General features: G+C 42.4%; 1 protein-coding gene across 46 annotated transcripts in view; it reads left to right on the top strand.

Annotated features, from left to right (window-relative positions):
• Positions 1 to 8,964: 8,964 nt before the first annotated feature.
• The window catches only part of ABI2 (abl interactor 2), a 62,364-nt gene continuing 51,349 nt past the window's right edge, over positions 8,965 to 19,979 (top strand). For all 46 annotated transcript variants that reach the window (XM_080346448.1, XM_080346470.1, XM_080346479.1 and 43 more), the window contains exon 1: positions 8,965 to 9,101. In XM_080346448.1, the coding sequence (XP_080202574.1) occupies positions 8,985 to 9,101 (117 nt within the window). In that variant the 5' untranslated portion in view covers positions 8,965 to 8,984. The remainder of the gene's footprint in view (positions 9,102 to 19,979) is intronic.

Here is a 19,979-nt window from a genome sequence, read left to right on the forward strand (position 1 = left end):
AACAGAAATGCAGCAACTTCAACCTCTGCTCAGCAGCCTTCAGTATCCAATATGTCACAAACTGATTCCTGCTGCGTCCTCAGGTTCTTGTGAGTCAGCCTGGCACAAGGACGGGATTCGGGGCACCATGGGTGTTAGCAGTAACTGGAGTGCTGCTGTGCGGGGGAGTGAAGAACTGCTGTCTTGCTGCAACATGTATGAGCATTCTCACACAGCTCTAAGCTTCCACAAATAGTTTTCTGGCCAAAAAGCTTCTGGCAGCCACCTGCCACTGTCCACTGTGGGGAGAAAGGAGGTTGCCCACTGTGTGGCAGATTAGTTTCTGAGCATGCCCTATCTCTGAGCTGGCAATCCTGCTTTTGCACGCTATTCCAGGAGTCTGAATGGGGGAAAGGTGCCTTGGGAGAAGAGAGCGAGCTGTGAGCTAATGGGACTTGACAAGCATGCCTGCAAGAATACACCATCACATATGATGGAAAACCAACTGGAGGAATGGTTGCAGCCGCCCCACATTCACTGGCGAGCAAGATAGTCAGGAACAGAGGGTGTGTGAAGCACTTAGTCCTTCCACTGTGTGGAATGTGTATTAAACTTGCTAGAGCCTGTGCCTCGATTTGATGGTATTGTTCTTGTAAACAGAAGGAGCAAATTGATTGCTTGCTAACATACTGCTCTAAATTAACCTCAGGCGTGGGCCTGGGACTGCAAACCTTTGTATAACTCTGACTATTATTTATGCTGTGTGATTGTTTTGAATACCACTGACTTTCATAGACTGGCCCGGCACAGTTGCACATAAATCTTGATTGTGGCTTTCAGCCATTAGAAACCAAATTTTTGAAGCTGTTTGGGTGTTTGGAATTTGACTATTGCATTAGGCACCTACTTGACTATTCAAATGCCTAGATGTCTTTCTAAGTCTAGTGTTGCCATAATGCAAAGAGATAGAAAATGATGTAGAGGGTTTGCCGGATCAGGCCTCCAGTTTCATATCCCAGCAGTGATAACTAGCTAGGGCTTGTTGCTATATATACACCGTAGTTCGTAGTGAACCTCTTTTGTGCCTGAGAAAGCTTGATGGCAACTTTTACACAGTAAAGGTAAAAATACTGCCAACATACATCCTGCATTAGCCTTTATATATTTTGTAGCCTTACTGTTCCAGCGTGGTAAACTGAGCTGAGTAATCACATTTTCTCAGTTACCCTCAAGAACTGGAAATCCTTATCGCCTCTGTGTTTCTTTCTCCCACTACTGCTGCACTGGTCTTTAAATTGTCACCATAGTGAAAAAATCCTCATTCTGTCAATTAAACTGTGATTTAAAAAAATTTTACAGTGCAGCTTCCCCATAAAACTCCACCAAATCTTTTGCTGATGTGACTCACTCAATTACTCATGTGGGCAGACATTCAGATAATAAAAAAGTAGTTAATGGAAAGCTGGGAGAAATACTGCAGGTTCCTGAGGAGGCAGGGGAGGGGGAAGGCTACTGCGGATATTTTATCCTTAGAGATGCTGTATTTGCTGAGCTCCCAGCCATTTTTTTAAATAAGGATTTATCCATTCTCCTTTTTCATTTGTATAAAAACAGTTTGGAAAATCAGATTGGCGGTAGAAGAACAAAAGCACACCAGCTGTATATATTTGCTCCTCTTCCTACATATTAGAGATGACAGCCAGTCTGTGCCCTGAAATAATCTCTTTATCCTAGTGATGTATATACTTAGACAACGCTCAGTAGCCCAGTGAACTCCGGATTCCTGAATCAAGGGGTACAGCTAGCAAGTGGCCAAATGAGCCCTTGGGTTGGAAGTGTCCCGTATACTGACAAGGACCAGATTTTTCTGGAATAAATAATCGGCCCTTGAGATTTGGTGTGCAATAGGTCAGGCAATACAATTAGAAGGCGGATTTCAATGACATTTCAGGGAGTGCACATACGGCACTTTTTGAAGTTGGTAATGCCAAAAGTTATTGAGGAGCGGTAAGATACTATTTGGATGTGAGAACTTCCTTGTGCAATGAAATCATACATGTATGATGGCTTCAAAGAGACTTAGAATTAAGCCAAAACTGGAAGTAGTGGAAGCGGACAAACTGATGAGAGCTGAGGGCTAGCTGGCATCTGCAAAACAACCACAACAGTTAACTCTTGGTTGCCTGGCTCTGAGGCTGCTAGATTTTGGCTGTGCGAGCCCCTTCCAGCAACAGTGATGGATGTGAGAAAGGAGAAGACACAAGGATGTGCTCATCCCTCATGCAAGATGAGCTGGGAGGGAGACTACAGCTTGACTTGTAAAACAGAGCTTCGGCACAGAGAAGAAATGCATGGGTGTTGAGGCTGTGGACCTGAGAAAGTAAGCTGTCAGGTTATATTTAGCGAATACATGCTGCAGAGAAGCACAGAGAGGGAAGGAAGGAAACTAATGCGTAGCTGGGCTCCATGGGTAGTGAGCACACAGAGCAGGGAATGAGGCCCTTCAGAGAGGATGAATTGCCGTGGTGTATGAGTCAAATAAATTACTATGTGAGGCCAGAGATCTGCACAGACTTGTATGATTACTTTGAACAGCAGAGCTCCGTTTTATTAATCTATCGGTAATGGCCCAACCTCAGCCCCCATTCAGTGAAGGGTGACCGATGTCTTGCACCGTTGTCTCCCACAGCAATCCCATTCCCCAGCTGGGGAAGCAAAAGTCTGACAGGGGCTTTTGAAACCTGTGTCACAAGCTTGTACACCCAGCTGAGCCCCAACCCACCAGAAGCTTGTTAGTTCGGGTTGGCATCTGCAAAATACAGGGTGTTTCAAAAAAATGGACCCAGTTTCAAAGATGAACCCAATTTCAAAGATGGACCCAATTTCAAATATTGACACAACTTCAAATATCAACACAATTTCAAAGCAGTATATTTAATGATTGCAACATATTACAATTACACAAAAAATTACAAACGGTTTAATGTTATCAAGTTTTAGTAATCTTTTTAGAAATGCTCTATGTTCCCTTGTTCACAGGCAGTTCGTGGTTGCAGCGATATAGTGATTTCAAATTGGTTCCATCTTTTTGAAACACCTTGTAGGTTAAATATCCTGCCCCAGTTGAATTCAGGGCTGTGAACAGCTCGCTCTGTCATGTTCCCTCAAAAGCCCAGTCCTAACGAGACAAAGATGGAAAAATAAATCCTGATGCCTGTATGAGACAGATCAAACCTCGTTTGCTGACATAGTAGTTGGTCATTTAGGTCCTGTCTTATATTCCAGGGTGTAGAGGTTGTGACTTTGGTTTGTAGCAGGATGGGTACAGCTTAGGCTTTCTTTCCCACTAAAAGCTCACTCATAGGGTTCAGAGATGTCTTTGCCTTTGAAATAAATGAGACCTTTCAGCTCCATCTCAGAGGAGACAGTGCAGGAGGCCTGGCCGCGCATAAATGTTCAGTCAAACCAGACTCAGGCTGAGGTGGGTCAAGCTGCTGTGACTGATGTGACCATCAGCCTCCATCTCCTGTTGGGCAGTACTGCATCGCTGAGATTTGTGCTGGTACCATACTGTCAAAAATAGCTGTGGGGGAGAGAAAGGGCTGAAATGCTCCCATGTGTTAGCCAAGTGGGGGGACAGAGCAGTTAGAAGGAGAGAGATGCAAACTGCGATAGTGAACAAAAGCTGTGCAAAGAGGAGCAGCCTTTGCAGCCTCATGAAAGGGGATTACTTGACCAGATGTGTGATGGAAGGAGGAAAGATGACTTCACAGATGTCATGCAAGGGAGTTATGCTAATTCCAGGAACAACACACATTTGTTTGGTGGCTCCTAAGAATATGCAAACTTTTTGAAGTGGTTTGTGTGGTAAAAGTATGATTACAAACAGGACAGGATTAAAAAAGCTCCAGGGGGCAGGTTCCTGGAGTTACGCGAGTACCTAAAAATCTGAACTTTATTTACATACAGAAGAAACAAAGACCTCAGAGAATCATTCTAACTGTAGTAGCTGCAGAGCAAACTTGCAAATATGAAAAAAGGACAGGTAGGCCTGCAACATGTCTTCCGGTGTGTAATGAGCCGGAATCAATAGCTGAGAAGGGACATGCTGTAATGGAACAGTGACTCCACTTCAGGATCTGTATCCTCAGCAGCCGTATCAGACCTTACCTGGAGGATGCCATGAGGGTCAGGACAGGGTGGGGAAGGCCTGGCAGTTGGTCTGGGTTGGCATCTTTGAGAAGGAATATTGGCAGGAAAGAAAAATAAATTAGAGTGTTTCTTTCCTCCCCCTTTCCCCTCAAGTGCTTTGTCCTTTGAACCCGTGGAGGGAAACTGATGAGCAACTATGCTTTGTGCTGGCTTCTCTTTGAGACCATTTGTTGCCTGTTTTCTTTTAAAGTCTGAAATGTTAGAAAGAGATCATTATTTTTCCTATTTAGTTTGACCTCTTCTCCCTTGCAGAGTTTCTCCTTTTGTGTGACTCTGTTCTTCTCACACAGTGCTCTGTTGAAATAAAGTTCAAGAGAAAACTTGGATTCCTAGAACAAAAGCTTGGTATTTCGAATGAGACATCCTAGAACAGACAGTCTGAATCTCCGCAACATGTCCTGTTCCTCTCTGGAAGTGTTGTGAGATGTCAGTCAGGCACTGCCTCTGAGATGGTTCTGAAACAGCAATGTTAGGGCAAAAACTTGCATGAGATGTAAACTACCCCACGGGTCACTTGTCCTACCCTTTGTTCAGCCAGGCTTTGTTCAGCCAGGCTTTACCCAGCTGCAGTCTCTCCTAAGCAGAGATGTTATCTGTGGATACAATCTTGATTGCCCAGCAAATTGCTGAATGCCCAAGGAAGCAGGAGGAGAATGTGCAGCTGGAGGGTGTGTGGGTATTTCATTCTGTTCTACAGCGAGGACTGGAGGTTGAGTGTTTAAGATGCCTCAAGATCCTGACACCATTTGTTGCAGCACTGGGTGTGTATGAGCTGTGTTCTGTGCCAGGAGGCCACCCCTGGCGTTCCGCAGGAGCGGTGGGAGTTAAATAAACTGCTGTTGGCTGCAGGTGCTTTGGATGATGAGACTGGCAAAGACCCATCACCCAGCCAGAGGCACACCAGACACTGTGAAGCAAGCAGGATGGCATGACTATGTCTTTGTTGAAGGAGTGGAGGTACTTCAGTTACAGACTATTGTCTTCAATCCCTCATTTCCCCCCACCTCTCCAGTAAATGTTACCTGCTGGCTAAAGGGCATGGGCCTATGTACATGATCAGTACACACGTTTGGTGTCAGAGTCCCTCTGTCCTTCATCCAGCTGCAAATCTGCTCAGCTCCATGTGATGCAGCAAGCACAAGGATTTTCAGCTTTTGTTTCTGCTGTTTACAAAATGTGAAAAAGAAAAAAAAAAAAAGATTAAGGCAAAAATGCTCAGAAATTAGAACCTCAAATAACTAGAGCAGAGTTATTTACATAAGTGAACTGAAAACCTGTGGCAGGATCTGTCAGAGATCTGACCTGGTCATCTGTCTAAACTGGATGTTTACTCACACACCCCAATGTGGTCATTGTGCTGTTCAGTTTTCCATATAGCGAAGAAAATGTAAGAGGCTTTTGATTGTGATTTCTTACTGTGATCCCCAAAATAGGTGACCTTTGAGCTAGCCCATTATTACTTTTGTCTAATTAAGAATGAGTAATTCAACCTGTGTTATGTGGGACACTCACAGAGAGTGCCCAGCTGCAATGACCAAAGGATGTGCTTGTCTGTGCGAGTTGTTGTGGCTCCCTTGGGTGACCGGCAGAGGTACAAACCGAATGCATGCAAGAGAACTTGTAAGAACAGCCGCCTCCCTGTGCTTTTGGATCTAATGTCCAATGTGGGATCTCCAGCTAGGTGCTCGCCTTGCTATTTTCTGATGACTGTTTGAACAGCATATTTAGGTCAAAAGTATATTTGCTTCCCAGTCTTGAAGATATTGATCTAAGGGAAAATCTTGCACAAAAGGATTAAGAAAAAAAATTGGAAAATTTGCAGCATGTAATACTGTAATTAGGGCTGAGGGAGTATAAAAGCTTAAAATTAGTTTAAAACATCACTTGACAGATGGGAAGGCATTTATGTAAATTTAGGGAAGTGGTAGTTGGATTCAGTTGGTCTAATTTAAACAATATTTCTAATTATTTTTGTATGTGTACAGAGGATTATAGGATGGCTATTATTCTGACAGGAGGGCTCTTCATATTTAACTTTAAATCCACAAAAGAGTACCCTATTAAAATACAAACATGCTGTGATAACAAGCACCTAATAACACAGACAGGTTAGTTCAGCTACCCTGGTGAACAGCTGTGTGCACTTATTTCAGATAATGCTGCTTCTTATGCCCTAAAAGCCTCCAGCAGGGCCACCAAGAGGTCAAGAGGTGCTGGATGCACAGGTGGGAGCTCCCTGTCCAAAGGCTGGTGATGCTGAGCGTGGATTGGAGAGCAGGCGGGCTCTTGCAGGTTCCCACTGAAATCAGGCCCCGATGGCACCCAAAAGCACAGAGAGAAGATGACGCAGTTAACAGTTCCCCCTCCCTACAGTCTGGTGCTGCTAATCCAAGTTAAAACTCCCACCAGCATCTTTGGAGAACCTTCCTCTTTACATCTTGACAGCTTTCTCCTTTTGCCAAGAGAAAGATGGTGCAGGTTTACTGGGGAGCTGCCAAATGACAGCTTGACTTTGCACCTGAGAAGCAGATGAATGAAGAGAGAAGGAAAGTCTCAGCCTGGCACGAACGCCAAGAGTCCTGGGTGTGCGGGCATGACCAACCCCTGGAGCTGCAGGAGCAGCATACGTGACATGAGCAGAGTCCAGATGCGGAGGAGGGTGCAGGGGGCACATCACCAAAGTGCGAAGCTGTTATTTGCCAGCTGCAGGCCCCAGGGTGAGACAGGGACCTGGCCACGGCTGATTCTTGGAGGTGCAGGGCAGGCTTGGAGCTCCACACTGTACAGCACCCCTTTGTGAGCTGGTTTGGTTGGCTTTTCTTCATGGAGCCCTTGGGGCAAAGGCTCAGATCAGTGCTCTCAAAAGGCACAGTAACAATCAGCAGGGGGGCTGACAACCAGGGTTTATTAGCAACAGCAAAATTTTTGGAAGTATAGCTCATGGTTTACAATCTTTGGGGGTAGACGGCAACAAGAGCGAGGCTGCTCGACACTCATTTCTGGAGTCCTTGTCATTTTAGGGCACCTGGCACCACACTGGGTGACACGGTCCAGGTGCTCCTGAGCTGTCACCCACCTTCTCCCACACACATTGTGGTGGGGTGTCTCCAGCAGGGTGTTTTGTGATTCTTTAACCTTTTTGTGAGATTAAGACTACTGCAGTTGTAAAATATGAATTACCCTTGGCACTTCAATTGCCTGTACAAAAATTAAGCACACCATCGAGTAGCTGAAGTTGTGAATTTTAACCCACATTTAAAAATCCGACGACAATGCTTTGCACATGAGGGTTTTTAAAGCAGTATAATGAACACTGCATGACTCATCCTTCATGTGGGAGAGCTAAGCAAGCGAAGAGGAAATGTCTCCAGGCAGACATCCCTCAGGGCAGGGATTTCTCTCTCATTTTTCTTTTAAGGGAAGAAACTTAAAAGCACTGGCCCAAAGACTACATGTTTGTAGTGTGACCCCACCAGGTGTTTGCAATCTGTAATTCTAGAAGTCACCTGGAGGCCAGGCATATCCAGCTAGATGCCTTTGCAACAGCTTTCCAGGCATGAGAACCAATGCTCCTATGGGTTGGTGTACAAGGACTGCAGAACTGGATCTACCTGAGCTGGCAACTACCACAAAAGTGTCCGTAACATGAAGGCTGGGGAAATACCAGGCTGTCATATCAGAGCCCATAAGGAATGTCAGATAACCCAGGGCTGCACTGCAGAGGCAGCAGGAGCTCTGTGGAGCCTCACGGGAACATGAGGTGAGTAATCACAGCTGCAATTCATTTCAAAGAGACAAATGAGCTCCCCTGGAGAAACCTGGGACACTTCTGCTGAGAAGACTGATTTTTTTTATGGTAGAACAAAGGGCTACTTTCAGGTTCAGGTGAAAGAACTCAGTGGAAAAGCCTTCTATATTTCTCTAAGGGCAGGCACTTTCATCACAATTGTAGAGATGCTGAGTGATGTGCCCGGGACATAAGAAAGTCAGTATTAAAGCCAGGAGCACACCAGCAGACCTCCAGACTCATGGCTTCAGTGCTGTCCTGCCTCTGTTTCTGCTGACTCTTAACTACACACTTTTCTCTGTTAAAGTTGAAAAGCAGCTGAGAATTTACCCTTCTTCGCACCCCTGTACAACAGCTTCTCAGACAGAACCTGCACAAAAGAAACATTTTCTCCCTCCTCTGCTGACCAGAAGAGCAGAGCAGCCGCTCTACTGAGCCCGGGGCTCTGACCCCAGCCCATTGTATTCAAGGACAAAGCTGCCAGCGATGCGGCCTTAGACCCGCGCTCTAAACGAGCGCCGCTAGCAAGCTGCCATTGAGTAAATTAACGCAAAATGACCAAAAAAAAAAAGCGCCGACACTTCCTAAAATGAAAATACGATATTTGGCGTATTTAACGCGGACGCAAAAACCCCAAAACAACGCAGGAAACTCTCGCTTCAGCGGCTTTTCCTACGCGATGCTGAGGAGCGGGAGCACCCGGTGGCCCCGCTCCGCCCGGATATCGCCGGGCCGGAAGTGGGCGCGGGGGGGGCGGAGAGGGGGCGCGGAGGGAGGGGGTGGGTGCGCATGCGCAGGAGACGCGGCGCGGATCGCCCCGCCCCCGCCGCGGTGGGGGTCCCGCGCGCTGCCTGCCCGCGGCGCGAGGCCCGGCCCGTGCGGCGAGAAGCGCCCTGGGGCTGGGGGGGGGGTGGGCGGGTGGGTTGCGGACCGTACCCCCAGGTGTGAGGAGCCCGGACGGACAGACAGACAGACAGACAGACGGACGGAGTGAGAGGATGTGAAGATGGCGGAGCTGCAGATGCTGCTGGAGGAGGAGATCCCGGGGGGGCGCCGGGCCCTGTTCGACAGCTACACGAACCTCGAGCGGGTGGCCGAGTACTGCGAGACCAACTACATCCAGGTGCGGCGGGCGGGGCGGGCCGCGCGCTGGATAACGGTCGCCGTCTTCACCTCACGGTCGCCGTCCCCGCCTAAGGGTCGCCGTCCTCCCCTCACGGTCGCGGTCCCCGCGTCCTGAGGCGGCGGCGGCGGGGGACGGGCGCGGGGCAGCCCCGGCGGGCCAGGGTCGCGTCCTCCCTCCGTCGCCATTTGCGGGCAGGCGAGGGGAGCGCGTCCTGCCGCCCCCGTCCCCTTGGCGGTGGGGGGCGGGTGGCAGCGGCTGCTGCAGCCGGAGGAGGAAAGGTGGTTCAACTTCCAGAATGAACTACCCCGGTGTGACGAGGCATTTAAATATTTGATTGATTTCTAAATTAAATTATACTTTGTGAGCGCGTTGAATATTTACTGTGGATTGCGGCTCTGTCGCTCCTTTTTGTTCCCTTCCCACCTTCCGCTCTCCTTTTGCTGACAGCACTGAGATGATGTGAAAAACTGAGGAGGAATCTGGCTCCTGTAAATGTGGTATTTGTGCTTGTTAATTTAGAGCACAACCACCTATGTTTTAATTGCAATATGCCTGTTGGCTTATATTTCCCTTCCCCAGCAGGTCTGCAGTATTCAGTAGGATGGGCAGCTCCTGAATGGTAGGTGCAGGATGAGAGCATGATGTAGAGATGATACAGAATAAGGGAGAAGGAGATCAAGCACAAGTTGCTACCGCAGCGTGTGATTTTTGCCATGACCCCTCTGAAGCCAGGTTGGCGTTAGGACTGTAGTGTTTTTCCTTTCTTTATTTACTAGGAAGAAAAGCAAAATATAGTCAGTTCACCTTGGTAGTGATTGTAGGGCCAAAGGAAAGAGTTTCCCTCAAAAAAAATCCACAAAAATGAAAAAAAACCCAAACCACATTAGTTGTGGGTCGTTTCTAAGAATGGTCTGAGAGCATGGGTTTGTGGTGTCAATGTTGAGAGAAATACAAGGGGTCCCAGTTTTATTTTTGCTTCCAGTCACCGAAGTGGAGAGTGCTTGTGTGTTTCCAGAGGACAAACAGGGATGAGGTCTGTGGCAAGATCATTCTGACAGTGAAAATGGGAGAGAATACTTAACCAGCGACAGAGAATACATAAAATGTCCCTGTAAAAAGTCTCTGACTATTCTTATCGAATTGTTGGATGGCCAACTGTCGTTTAGAGAAAAGACTTTGCATATTTTGGGTCATTTACAAAATACGTCAATTACAGTGAAATTATATAGATGTATTTTATTATGTAATAACTTTTCCTATGTAAAGTTAATGTGACCTGTGTTCTTTAAGAGAAATATATTGAAATATTTTCTTACAGCCGTAAGTTGACATGCAGAACAGGAGGCAGAGGGGAGACCTTCTTGTTCTCTACAACTACCTGGAAGTAGGTTATAGCGAGGTGGGGGGGGGTTGGTCTCTTCTTCCAAGTACCACGCAACAGGATGAGAGGAAACGAACTCAGATTGTGCCAGGAGAGGTTTAGATTGGATATTAAGAAAAATTTCTTACCAGAAAAGGTTGTTAGACATTGGAACAGGCTGCCCAGGGAAGTGGGGGAGTCACTGTCCCTGGAGGGGTTTAAAAGATACGTAGGTGAGGTTTTTAGGGACGTGGTTTAGTGCCAGTGTTAGGTTACTGATTGGAGCCGATGATCTTGAGGGTCTCTTCCAACTAAAATGATGCTATGATTCTATCTATTTAAATTTATGCTTTCTTGAAAACTGGGAAACTGATTTTTCTGAAATAGGGGAGAGGAGTCTTGTAAGGCTAGAATAGAAAGAAGTGGATGTGGTTTGCTTTTTTTGTTCTTTCTCTGACCTTTTTTCTCTTCTTAGTATAAACCAAACTTCATAAAATCTGTATTGAGCAGCTCCACTTTTATTGTTTTGATAAAAACTACAAAGGAGGACCCCATGCTGTTCTGTACAAATAGGGAATGAAAAAAGATGGTTATTGCCCCAGACTGCATACAGTCCTTACGGACAGTCTGAAATAATAGGAGATGGATACAGACAGATGGTGAGGGAAGGAAAAGAATGAGGCACTCCGGTCAGCCTGATGGATTCTGGCCACCACACAGCAATAGACCGACTGCTGGCAATTTATCCAAGCATCGTGACAAGAGAGAGCTTTAAGGGGGAGGTGAGAAGGAAAGAATGAAATTGTGTTGTGAGTGTTGGGTGCGAAGTGCAGTATGGGTCACAGCATGAACATGTTTAAATTTTAAACAAGTGGGGAATGGAGCTCATCAGCCAGGCGACAGGCTCCAGCCTTTGGAGTTGGCTGAGAGACCACGGAGTAGGATTGTTGTTGAGAAGAGGTCCAGTGTGAGGGGATTCTGGATTTAGTGATGCGATTGTCCTAGTAACAAATCTGTCAGTGAACCCACCTGCCTTCGTGGTGCCGGAGCTACATAAACTGCTGCACGTGTTCTTTTTACAGACGTGATTTTTTTTTCTTCTCTGCAAGAGTGGGAATAGGTAAATGGATGTAACTATTGGTTAGTTGGATATTAGTGATTTTGCTTCTAATGCTAATTATTATTCAAAAGTTGTTATGTCAAATTAAGTCCAAATTATATTAAATAACTGTAGCCTTATATTTTGTGGCAAAGATGGGCTTGTGATTGCTCCCAAGTGTGTGAAAGAGTAATCATCCGGAAAGTCATATAGTGAAGATAGACTAATTCTACTGTAATCCTTGAGTGTTTAGTTGTTGACAGAAGGTTTTGTCGCAGATATTCCTGAGATCTCCTAGAGGAGGCTCAGAATGTGACTGAGATCTGAACTTGACCTGCAGGGCAATAGTGCGGTCATGGGGACATCAAAAGCATTACGCTGGCCTGTATTTGTCTCCTTTACGTGCTGGTTGGTGTGTTGAGCTTCTATTGTCAAGTACAAAAATTGTTGCAAAAGTAAGTGGAGGCACATGTCAGTTTAACAGAGAATTTGAAGTTTGGTGCTAATGTGTTTTTTCTCTTTCTCCCCATTAGCAATATCATAGCAGCTTCAAAATAATTTAACATGTAATCTCTGACATGGGGAAATTGCTAGTTCATAGTAGGAGGGTTGTGGTGATTGCAACTCATTTTACTTCTCCTTATGAAATGAAAAAGCCATTTTTAAAAGTTTTGGCAGTGTTTATCCAAAGTATGGTTGATACTTGGTGAGCTCAATTACTTTAGCAACAGGGAGTGTTACATAAATTGTCACCTTTCCCTTGATCCTGTGATACAGTATTATAGCAGAGGACATGAGCTTAAAATGATTTGGTTTTTGTGATTATGATTCTAGTTTAATAATAATAATCCAGTTTTAAGCACAAATGCCTCAATTGCTCACTTTAATCTGCTTGTATTGCTGCTGAAATCAAATAACTTTTCTTGCTAAAAAGGTCTTATTCTTCTAATAACTTGGAGAAATCATACAGTTATTTCTATGTCATATTTCTTAAAGAGAAGGGGAAGATACACATTTTTATTCAGGTGGATGTTTTTGTGGTATCTGATGCAGTGTCATTCACAGGTTAAATTTTCTGCTGTCCAATGCTTTATGTACTAGTGATGTGCCCTCTATTACCAAGTTCAGTCTCCGTCTAAACTTTGTAATAATTATATAAAATTTGATTATCTAATGTACTTGATATTATAATATGTTATTTTCAGTCTACATTGATTTATCTGTGTCTTTCATAAAAAGCAGAAAATAGTTATGCTGGATAGTGTGCCATGTTAATAAAATTTTCGTATTCCTGCATTATTTTTGTTCAGGAGTATCCTAAAGAAAATATCTAGTTATGATGGTGTAAGTAACAAAACCAAGCAATTGCGCCATTTTCACGTCTTGTTACTGGTATACTAGCATAAATTCCAATACCATCTTGGCCTGTCCAGTTTCTTTTATCTTGTCCTGTACGTCGATTCTGGAACAATCTTTGGTTTCTCGTGATCATCGCTCTTTTAAAAAATCAGCTTTTCATTGTGTGCAGTGCATGGAGGCTTCTAGAGTAACTGAATGCTTGTCTCTGTTAACTTTTTATTGAAAGAGTCGGAAAAAGTTACCAGATGGAGGCGTTTCAGGCAGTAGTATCTGTCCGGAACAGATTTGGGTTGGGGGGAAGTCCCATCACCAAAATGAGCATGCAGAACTGAGTGAAAAGCAAAGCGTCTGTGCTCTGCTCAGCTTGCATGAGCGCAGGCTTTGTGTGTGCTGTGTTGTCCAGATTCTTCTAAAAAGCTTCTGTATTTCTTAGTTTTTCAAGATTATTATGATTGTCAGCTCTAGAGACTGAAAAGTGACCTTCTGATTTTCCTCCCTTCAGTCTTCAGAGTGCCATGACTGTATTGTGTTTTATATACAGAAACAGCCATGACTGTGTTGCGTTTTATGTATAGAAACAGCCTTCTGGTGTTTGTGGAGGATGGAAAGGGGATTTTTATTCCTGTACTTAATATGCCATCCTTCTGGTTAGTAGAAGTACCTGCTTTCAACTCCTGCAGATAGCTTTATTTAAATAGACATAGAAGTAAAACCTACTTGTTTCTCAGTAACCTTACTGCAGTGCATAGATCGATGAGCTTCATTGTTGTTTTCTACATATCTGACAATTTTACTTAGACCATCCAAGTAAAACCTGTAAAAGCTGTAGATTTGGAAGCATCTTCCAGTAGGCTGAACAAGAGAATAAAGCATCTGTTAGCATACTTGTTTTAAATTACAACAGTGGTGGTCCTTTGCAAATACTAACTTAGTGGTTACAGCTTTAGTAATGTAATGTGAAATTTCCGTGAAGCTGCTGGTAACGACTGGTACCAGTATACAACTTGTGTAAGTGTAAAGGAAATGCAGGTATTATGGTGTATAAACAAGTTCAGGAAAGATCTCTATCCTCTTACTGAAGATGAGATGTGTATCACCTTAACAAAGGCAACTGAGTTAGGTCTGTAATGTTTATTTAATCATCAAAAATGTGAGTATCCGAGGAAAGCTGTTTTCAGCATTTCCGTTCCTTAAACTTGCTGCTGTTATAATCCAGCTTTGGTGAAGAGGTGATTAAGCTTAGTATTGATGGAACACTTGTTCTGCAGGCATGAAAGTGGGTATTGATTAGCTCCAGTGAATATTAGTCCAGAATGTCAGGAAGATGCTGACAAGTTAAAACTCTTTAAAAATACTAGGAAACTAGTAAACCAGTGATAATCTAGATTCATAACCATCTTGTTTGTTTCTTTTTAAATGAGTCAATATAGCTGGCAAAGTTGCTGAAGTATTTATCACTCAAGCAGTCTACTTTTTCTTTGCGTTAGCCGTGCTGTGTTTTGCCAGGAAACTAATTTAATGCATTTAATAGTGTCAAAAGTTCAACCTGGAGTTCAGGAAGAGAAGGATTGATTCTCTATCGAGTGGATGTGGAAATACCACGAGCCGTTTTGTTAGTGGTAATGGGAGTTACTGGTGGTAGTATTATATGTGTAGGTGTGAAAAGAAAATTTGTAAATATGCATGTTTCAAATATAAAGTAAATGTCGTAACCCTGAGTGTTAGCAGCATTCTAGTTGTTCCCTTCTATGGTTTATTTTCAGATTGTGGTTATTGAATAATATTGATCAAGAATTGTAATTCAGGGTAGCAAGCTTCTGCATCCTACAGTTAATAAGTTCTCTAAAATGTATTGTCTGTCGCTCTTGTTCTCCTTGTGTGTGCAGTCATTAATCTTTGTGGCTGAGTGCTGTGAGTTTTCAGGCAGGAAGCGGTGCACCACCGTGGTGCACCATCTGAGATCAAGCTTCTCCAGGCAGTGCTTGGAGCAAGTGAAATCTTACTCTGTTACGTTCAGCAGAACATTTGATTGAAGAAAGCAGTGATTTAAATACCATGTTGTGTAGCACATTTTCAGTAGAGTCTATGTCTAGAGTCTGCTAGCCCATTTTTCTGGGATTTTGTTTTCAAATGCTATGTTTTCACGCTTAATTGTGCACCTGCAATTAACCCCTTGCTTAGTAATCTAAATTCTGTAAATTTTGTTAGATTCTCATACCTGGAACTTCTGTCATTGGGCTGCTCATCTTTATGAAGCAAAACTGCGTGTCGGTAGATGAAGCATATAATCACAGCACACTGAATTTAGGTGCATTTCCTCTTTTCAGGGTTCTCACAGGTTAGGTTGTCAATTTTTCCTTCAAGTGAATGAACTAACATGTTCTTGCAAATGAGTTGTGCCTATTTCAGTGAGAAATCTCGATTTTCTGGTTCCCAGGTGCAGCGAACAAGTTGCTCTGTCAAATTTATATGATATGCTCTGAACTACAGAGTCTGTATATGCTGTTCCCTTTTTCTGTAGTTTATTTCCCAGTAGGTGTCATTGTAATAGCTATTCTTAATGATCTTTCGGTTTGAAATGTATGTGCTTGTGTTATTATTATTGGCTTAGTGTTACTGTAGTGACTTTTTTTATGCTGGGTGAATTGCAGGGTGAGGAACAATTAGTATTTGTTTTGGGGTTTTGGTAGCCTGTATGTGTTGGTTACACACATAACCAAAGTTAGTTTTGTGCCGAACTCATACGTTTACTATTTTTTTTCTAGGTAAATGTCCATGTTTTTGTTAGAGTATTTTGTAACTTTGTTGTGAATTTACTGCTTTAATATGCATGAACTCTGTCAGAATTCCTGGGAATAACTTTGGGGTCTTTTGTCTCTTTTTGAGCAGGCTGCTGTTTTGTCAAAGTTGTTTTATACTATAGATCATATCAAATTTTTAAAACTACTCTTAGAAGATCAGATCATGGCTATTAAATTGCTATTTCAGCTGATATTATTAGCTAGATTTTAGTGAAGCCTGGGCTGCCTGTTTGAACGTGCTTATTTCAACCTGCATGCCATCATTATCAAAACAATTTTAATTTTTTCAATTTGCAAACTGATATTTAAACGTGTAATTCACTCTAATTTTTAAACTAGGTTTGTAAGTTGGTGTGAGAAGTGGCACTCATCTATAGCTTTATAAGTGAGACAGAATGTTTGCTGCATGGTGCAAAAGTTTCTCGTCTGCCTACTTTTTTGATTGGATGAATGTAATGGTTTAACCCAAGCCGGCATCCAGGGCCACACAGCCGCTCACTCATTCCCACGAAATCCAACACACAGCTACTAGAAAGGAAATTAACTCTATCCCAGCCAAAACCAGGACAGTGAAAAACACAGGTCTGCTGCAACTTGTGGGGAATGTAAATACGTTGAATGTCCCAAATTAAACAGCTATCTTGAATCCGTTTATGTACATTTACCTGTCTGGAGAGTGTGTATGGGGACGACACAAAGTATTTAGCTCAAAGGAGAAAAAAACCAATTTATATAATAGAATACTACAGATACCAAGCAATTATGGAAAATTTATAGTAATTTTAACTGTTTATAAATATATCTAAAAGGACAAATAGTAAAAACAAAAGCCATGATGAATCAGTGCGCAGTGTTTTCTGATATACTTCTCAGTTTTCTCACTTTATCTAGCTGTTGGTGATGATCTTCAAAGGTTTAGGCCTGTTTGACTTCATGTCCTTAAGGAAATGATGATTGTGGAGTGACTCTGGGAGTGGCAGAATGACTGAGAATGCAGAGGCTCTGAGGAGCAAACTCCGAATGCAAGAGTAGTCTGTAGGCAGCCTAAAATAGTGAGGGTGTTGTTTTTGCAGCCTTTTTTGTCAAGTTCTCAATGCGCTGTCATTAGAGAAGTCCTTTCCTAAAATAAAGACAACATTCTTTCTGACTATATGTGCATCTGTATAAATCAATCTGTTATGATAATAGAAGGTAAAAAGTTACCTGTAGACTCTGAATCTCTGTTACAGCTGTCTAGTGGCAATAACAGTTAATTTAAACTGTCTCCACATTGAGGACACTTCTAGAACTACGATGGGACGAGTGAACAGAACTATTGTAAATTGTTACGGTGTTGTGATCTGCTTAAAATTTAAGTTTTAGAATTTTAAAATACATGCATAGTATTTACTTTTATTTTAGTCAAGAATTTGATATATAACACAAATACAGTAGGCTGAATGCAGTTTTGATGAGTAGAGCAAGAGGAAGGGATAAAAGTCTAATATTTGTTTTCTCATTTGTATACATAAGTCAATAATAATTTATACCAAATGCAGAGATCCTTGAAAACAAAAATTTTCACTGTAATGAGCCTGTTGTAAACATTAAGATCCTTCACTTAAGTAAAGTTTAGAAATTGTATGTATTATGCAAGACAGGCTCTTATGAATTGTCTCACTTGATCAACAGATAGATAATAAATGCTGAGGTATAAATTATTTAGCCAGTTATACGTATACAAAACCCGAAATTTTTCATGAAGTGAACAAATGGGGAATACGGTGCCAGTAATCAGCTTGTCCTCTGGAAAGGCTGTGCTTAAAGGCACTGTAAAGAGAAGGAGATTCTGCCTTTGCTTGTTTTCTTATAATGAACAAAGCTTAATATTTTCCTTGTATTTCACTTTCCGTGAAATTTACTTACGTTTTTTTAAAGTTGTATCTTGTGTTAAGGATCCAGAGAAAAATGAGAGATTTCTTTGTACCCGCTGAAGGTTCGAAGTATTATATTTTACTAATTTGACCTTCTTTTATATGCACCATGCTCAACTTCTTAATATTCTGTGTATAACCTCAACCAGATTTTCTATGTGACGTCTTAAACATTAAAACATATTTAAGGAAATGCTTTCTTTTTAGCTTTAAATGAGTTATGCAAAAAACCCCCCCAAACCAAGCAGCATTTTCTTGCATTTTCTGTGCCACCCTTGAGGCTGCCTAATGATACTGGTGACGGTGGGAGTTTCTGTGGACCCGTATTTTTCATGAGCAGTGTGATCTGTTTTATCATTTGAGGATGAAAGGTGTTCTGGAGATAAAGCACCAATTTTAGATCTGAAGGTTGGGTTTGGGCATCTACTGTAGAGTTACTTTATGGGTGTGACTTCAATTCCCCTTCTGATAAAGTGGACCAAAAATGCCCTTTTTTTTTTTTTTTTGAGGGAGAGAAATGATAGTCTGCCTATGGTATTTTTTGAACTGATTTGACCTTTTTCTCAAGGCTCTTGGCATTACCCCATGATAAATACTTTATTTAATGAAACTCCCAGGGCATCTCTGAAAGGCCAAAATCCTGAAAGTGGTATTTGTTGATGAGGTTCTATTGGAGATGGAGGTCTTAAGCTGTAGAGACTGACATGTGAGAATTATTTTTTTTTTTTTTTCGTATTGTGTGTGTTGTGTTATTTGGTCAAACTGCCTTTTTTTCCCGAAACAAATAGATGCCATACTTTTCATTACATGCCTCTGCACAACCCAAATCCCAACTTGAGCAGTGAGCTTCTTCTACCTCATTGTTTTGGTTTGAAGTAACACAGCTCTTATGTGATGCTTTTCATCTCTAGCTCTCATACTTCACATACTGGGGTAAGTACTGCTTTTGTTTACAAACAGGGTGCAAGGAGCCTTTTCTCAAGGATATTTTGATCTGGATTTCTTAGGCACTTAAGGCTGTGTTTGAATGTAGCCCTTCAAGAATTGGTGCATATGTTTCTTCTGGTGAATGCAGGGGGGAAGGAGGATGGTATTTCTACTGTTTTAGAGGCAAGCTGTTGAGTCAGATGACTGGAAGATGGTGAGTATTACAAAAAAGTCAATTGCCTGTGTCTAAGAAGGTGGAGGATTAGAGATTATGCAGTTGGCGGGAAATCTGCAAAATGAAGGAGAGAATTGCTTGCCTCAGTAGCAGCTTGAAAATTCCTTCTTTCTTTGAGTCTCTCTGTGCCCCTCTGTCTTAAAGCCTCTGTCATTCATCTTGTGAAGCTCCTCTTTCTTTCTGGGATAGTTCTATTTATTGCCATAGCTAGATAGGTAGAGAGGTGATATTATTTAAGCATTTCTTGTCAAATGAAAGGTCATTTGTGTAACACTTTGATTCATTAACGTATAGAGAAAAGCCCTTTTTTGATGGTAGTAGAACTTAACCTCATAGGTTGTTACAACTGTATATTAACTTGAAAACAAATGAACTTGCATAAAAAAAAGAATGTGAGGTAACAGAACCTTCTGTGACATAGAAATGGCATACCGCCTTTGAAGTGTTCTTATTTCATTGTTACATCTTTCTAATGTTTCTATTCTTGTGACATCAAACAGCTCAGAATTGTCGGAACAAGCATGTTGTTGAAATGGGGTGAATAAGCAAAGCCTGAGACTCTCATTCTGCATCAAAATTAAGGTGAATGTAGACACAAAGGTGGGGATTCTTCATATCCTGTAGTGCACAAAACTGCTGTGAGAGGAATCTTGTGTTCTTTCACAAGTTTGCAGTGTCACGTTCTATTTTTACCCTATAATCTTTCATGTCTGTAACTTCGGTGTAACGTTGTTATGCCATCTAAGCGTAATAAGGTGAGTAGCCACTACATTACATACAATACAGTTGATGCAGTTTGAGTAGGTTGGCTTCAAAACTGCATGTAATATTTGCATCCTTAGCGATGCATTTTATGGCTGACTGCTCTTGCCATTGTGAGAGTTACCAGAGTGCGTAAAATGATCTTGTATTGCTGCTGTAGTCGGATATCACAAAATTTGGCCTATATGGGGAACAGCATAATAATTCTCATCTGTGGGATTAAAGTTACTGAAATGTTTATGACCTAATTTAGATAGTTTTCCCTATTTGAGACAACCATAGTCTGTATATGACTTTTCTTTGAAAATTGTGTGTAAAAATAGACTTTTATGACTGTTGTATCTGAAAGTGCCTTAGTAGGAATTTTGTTAGGTGAGGATAACAATGGATTGATTTACTTCATGGAAGTTCTAGAGTTT

The sequence above is a fragment of the Nesoenas mayeri genome (assembly GCF_963082525.1).
Source record: "Nesoenas mayeri genome assembly, chromosome: 6".
NCBI lineage: Eukaryota > Metazoa > Chordata > Aves > Columbiformes > Columbidae > Nesoenas > Nesoenas mayeri.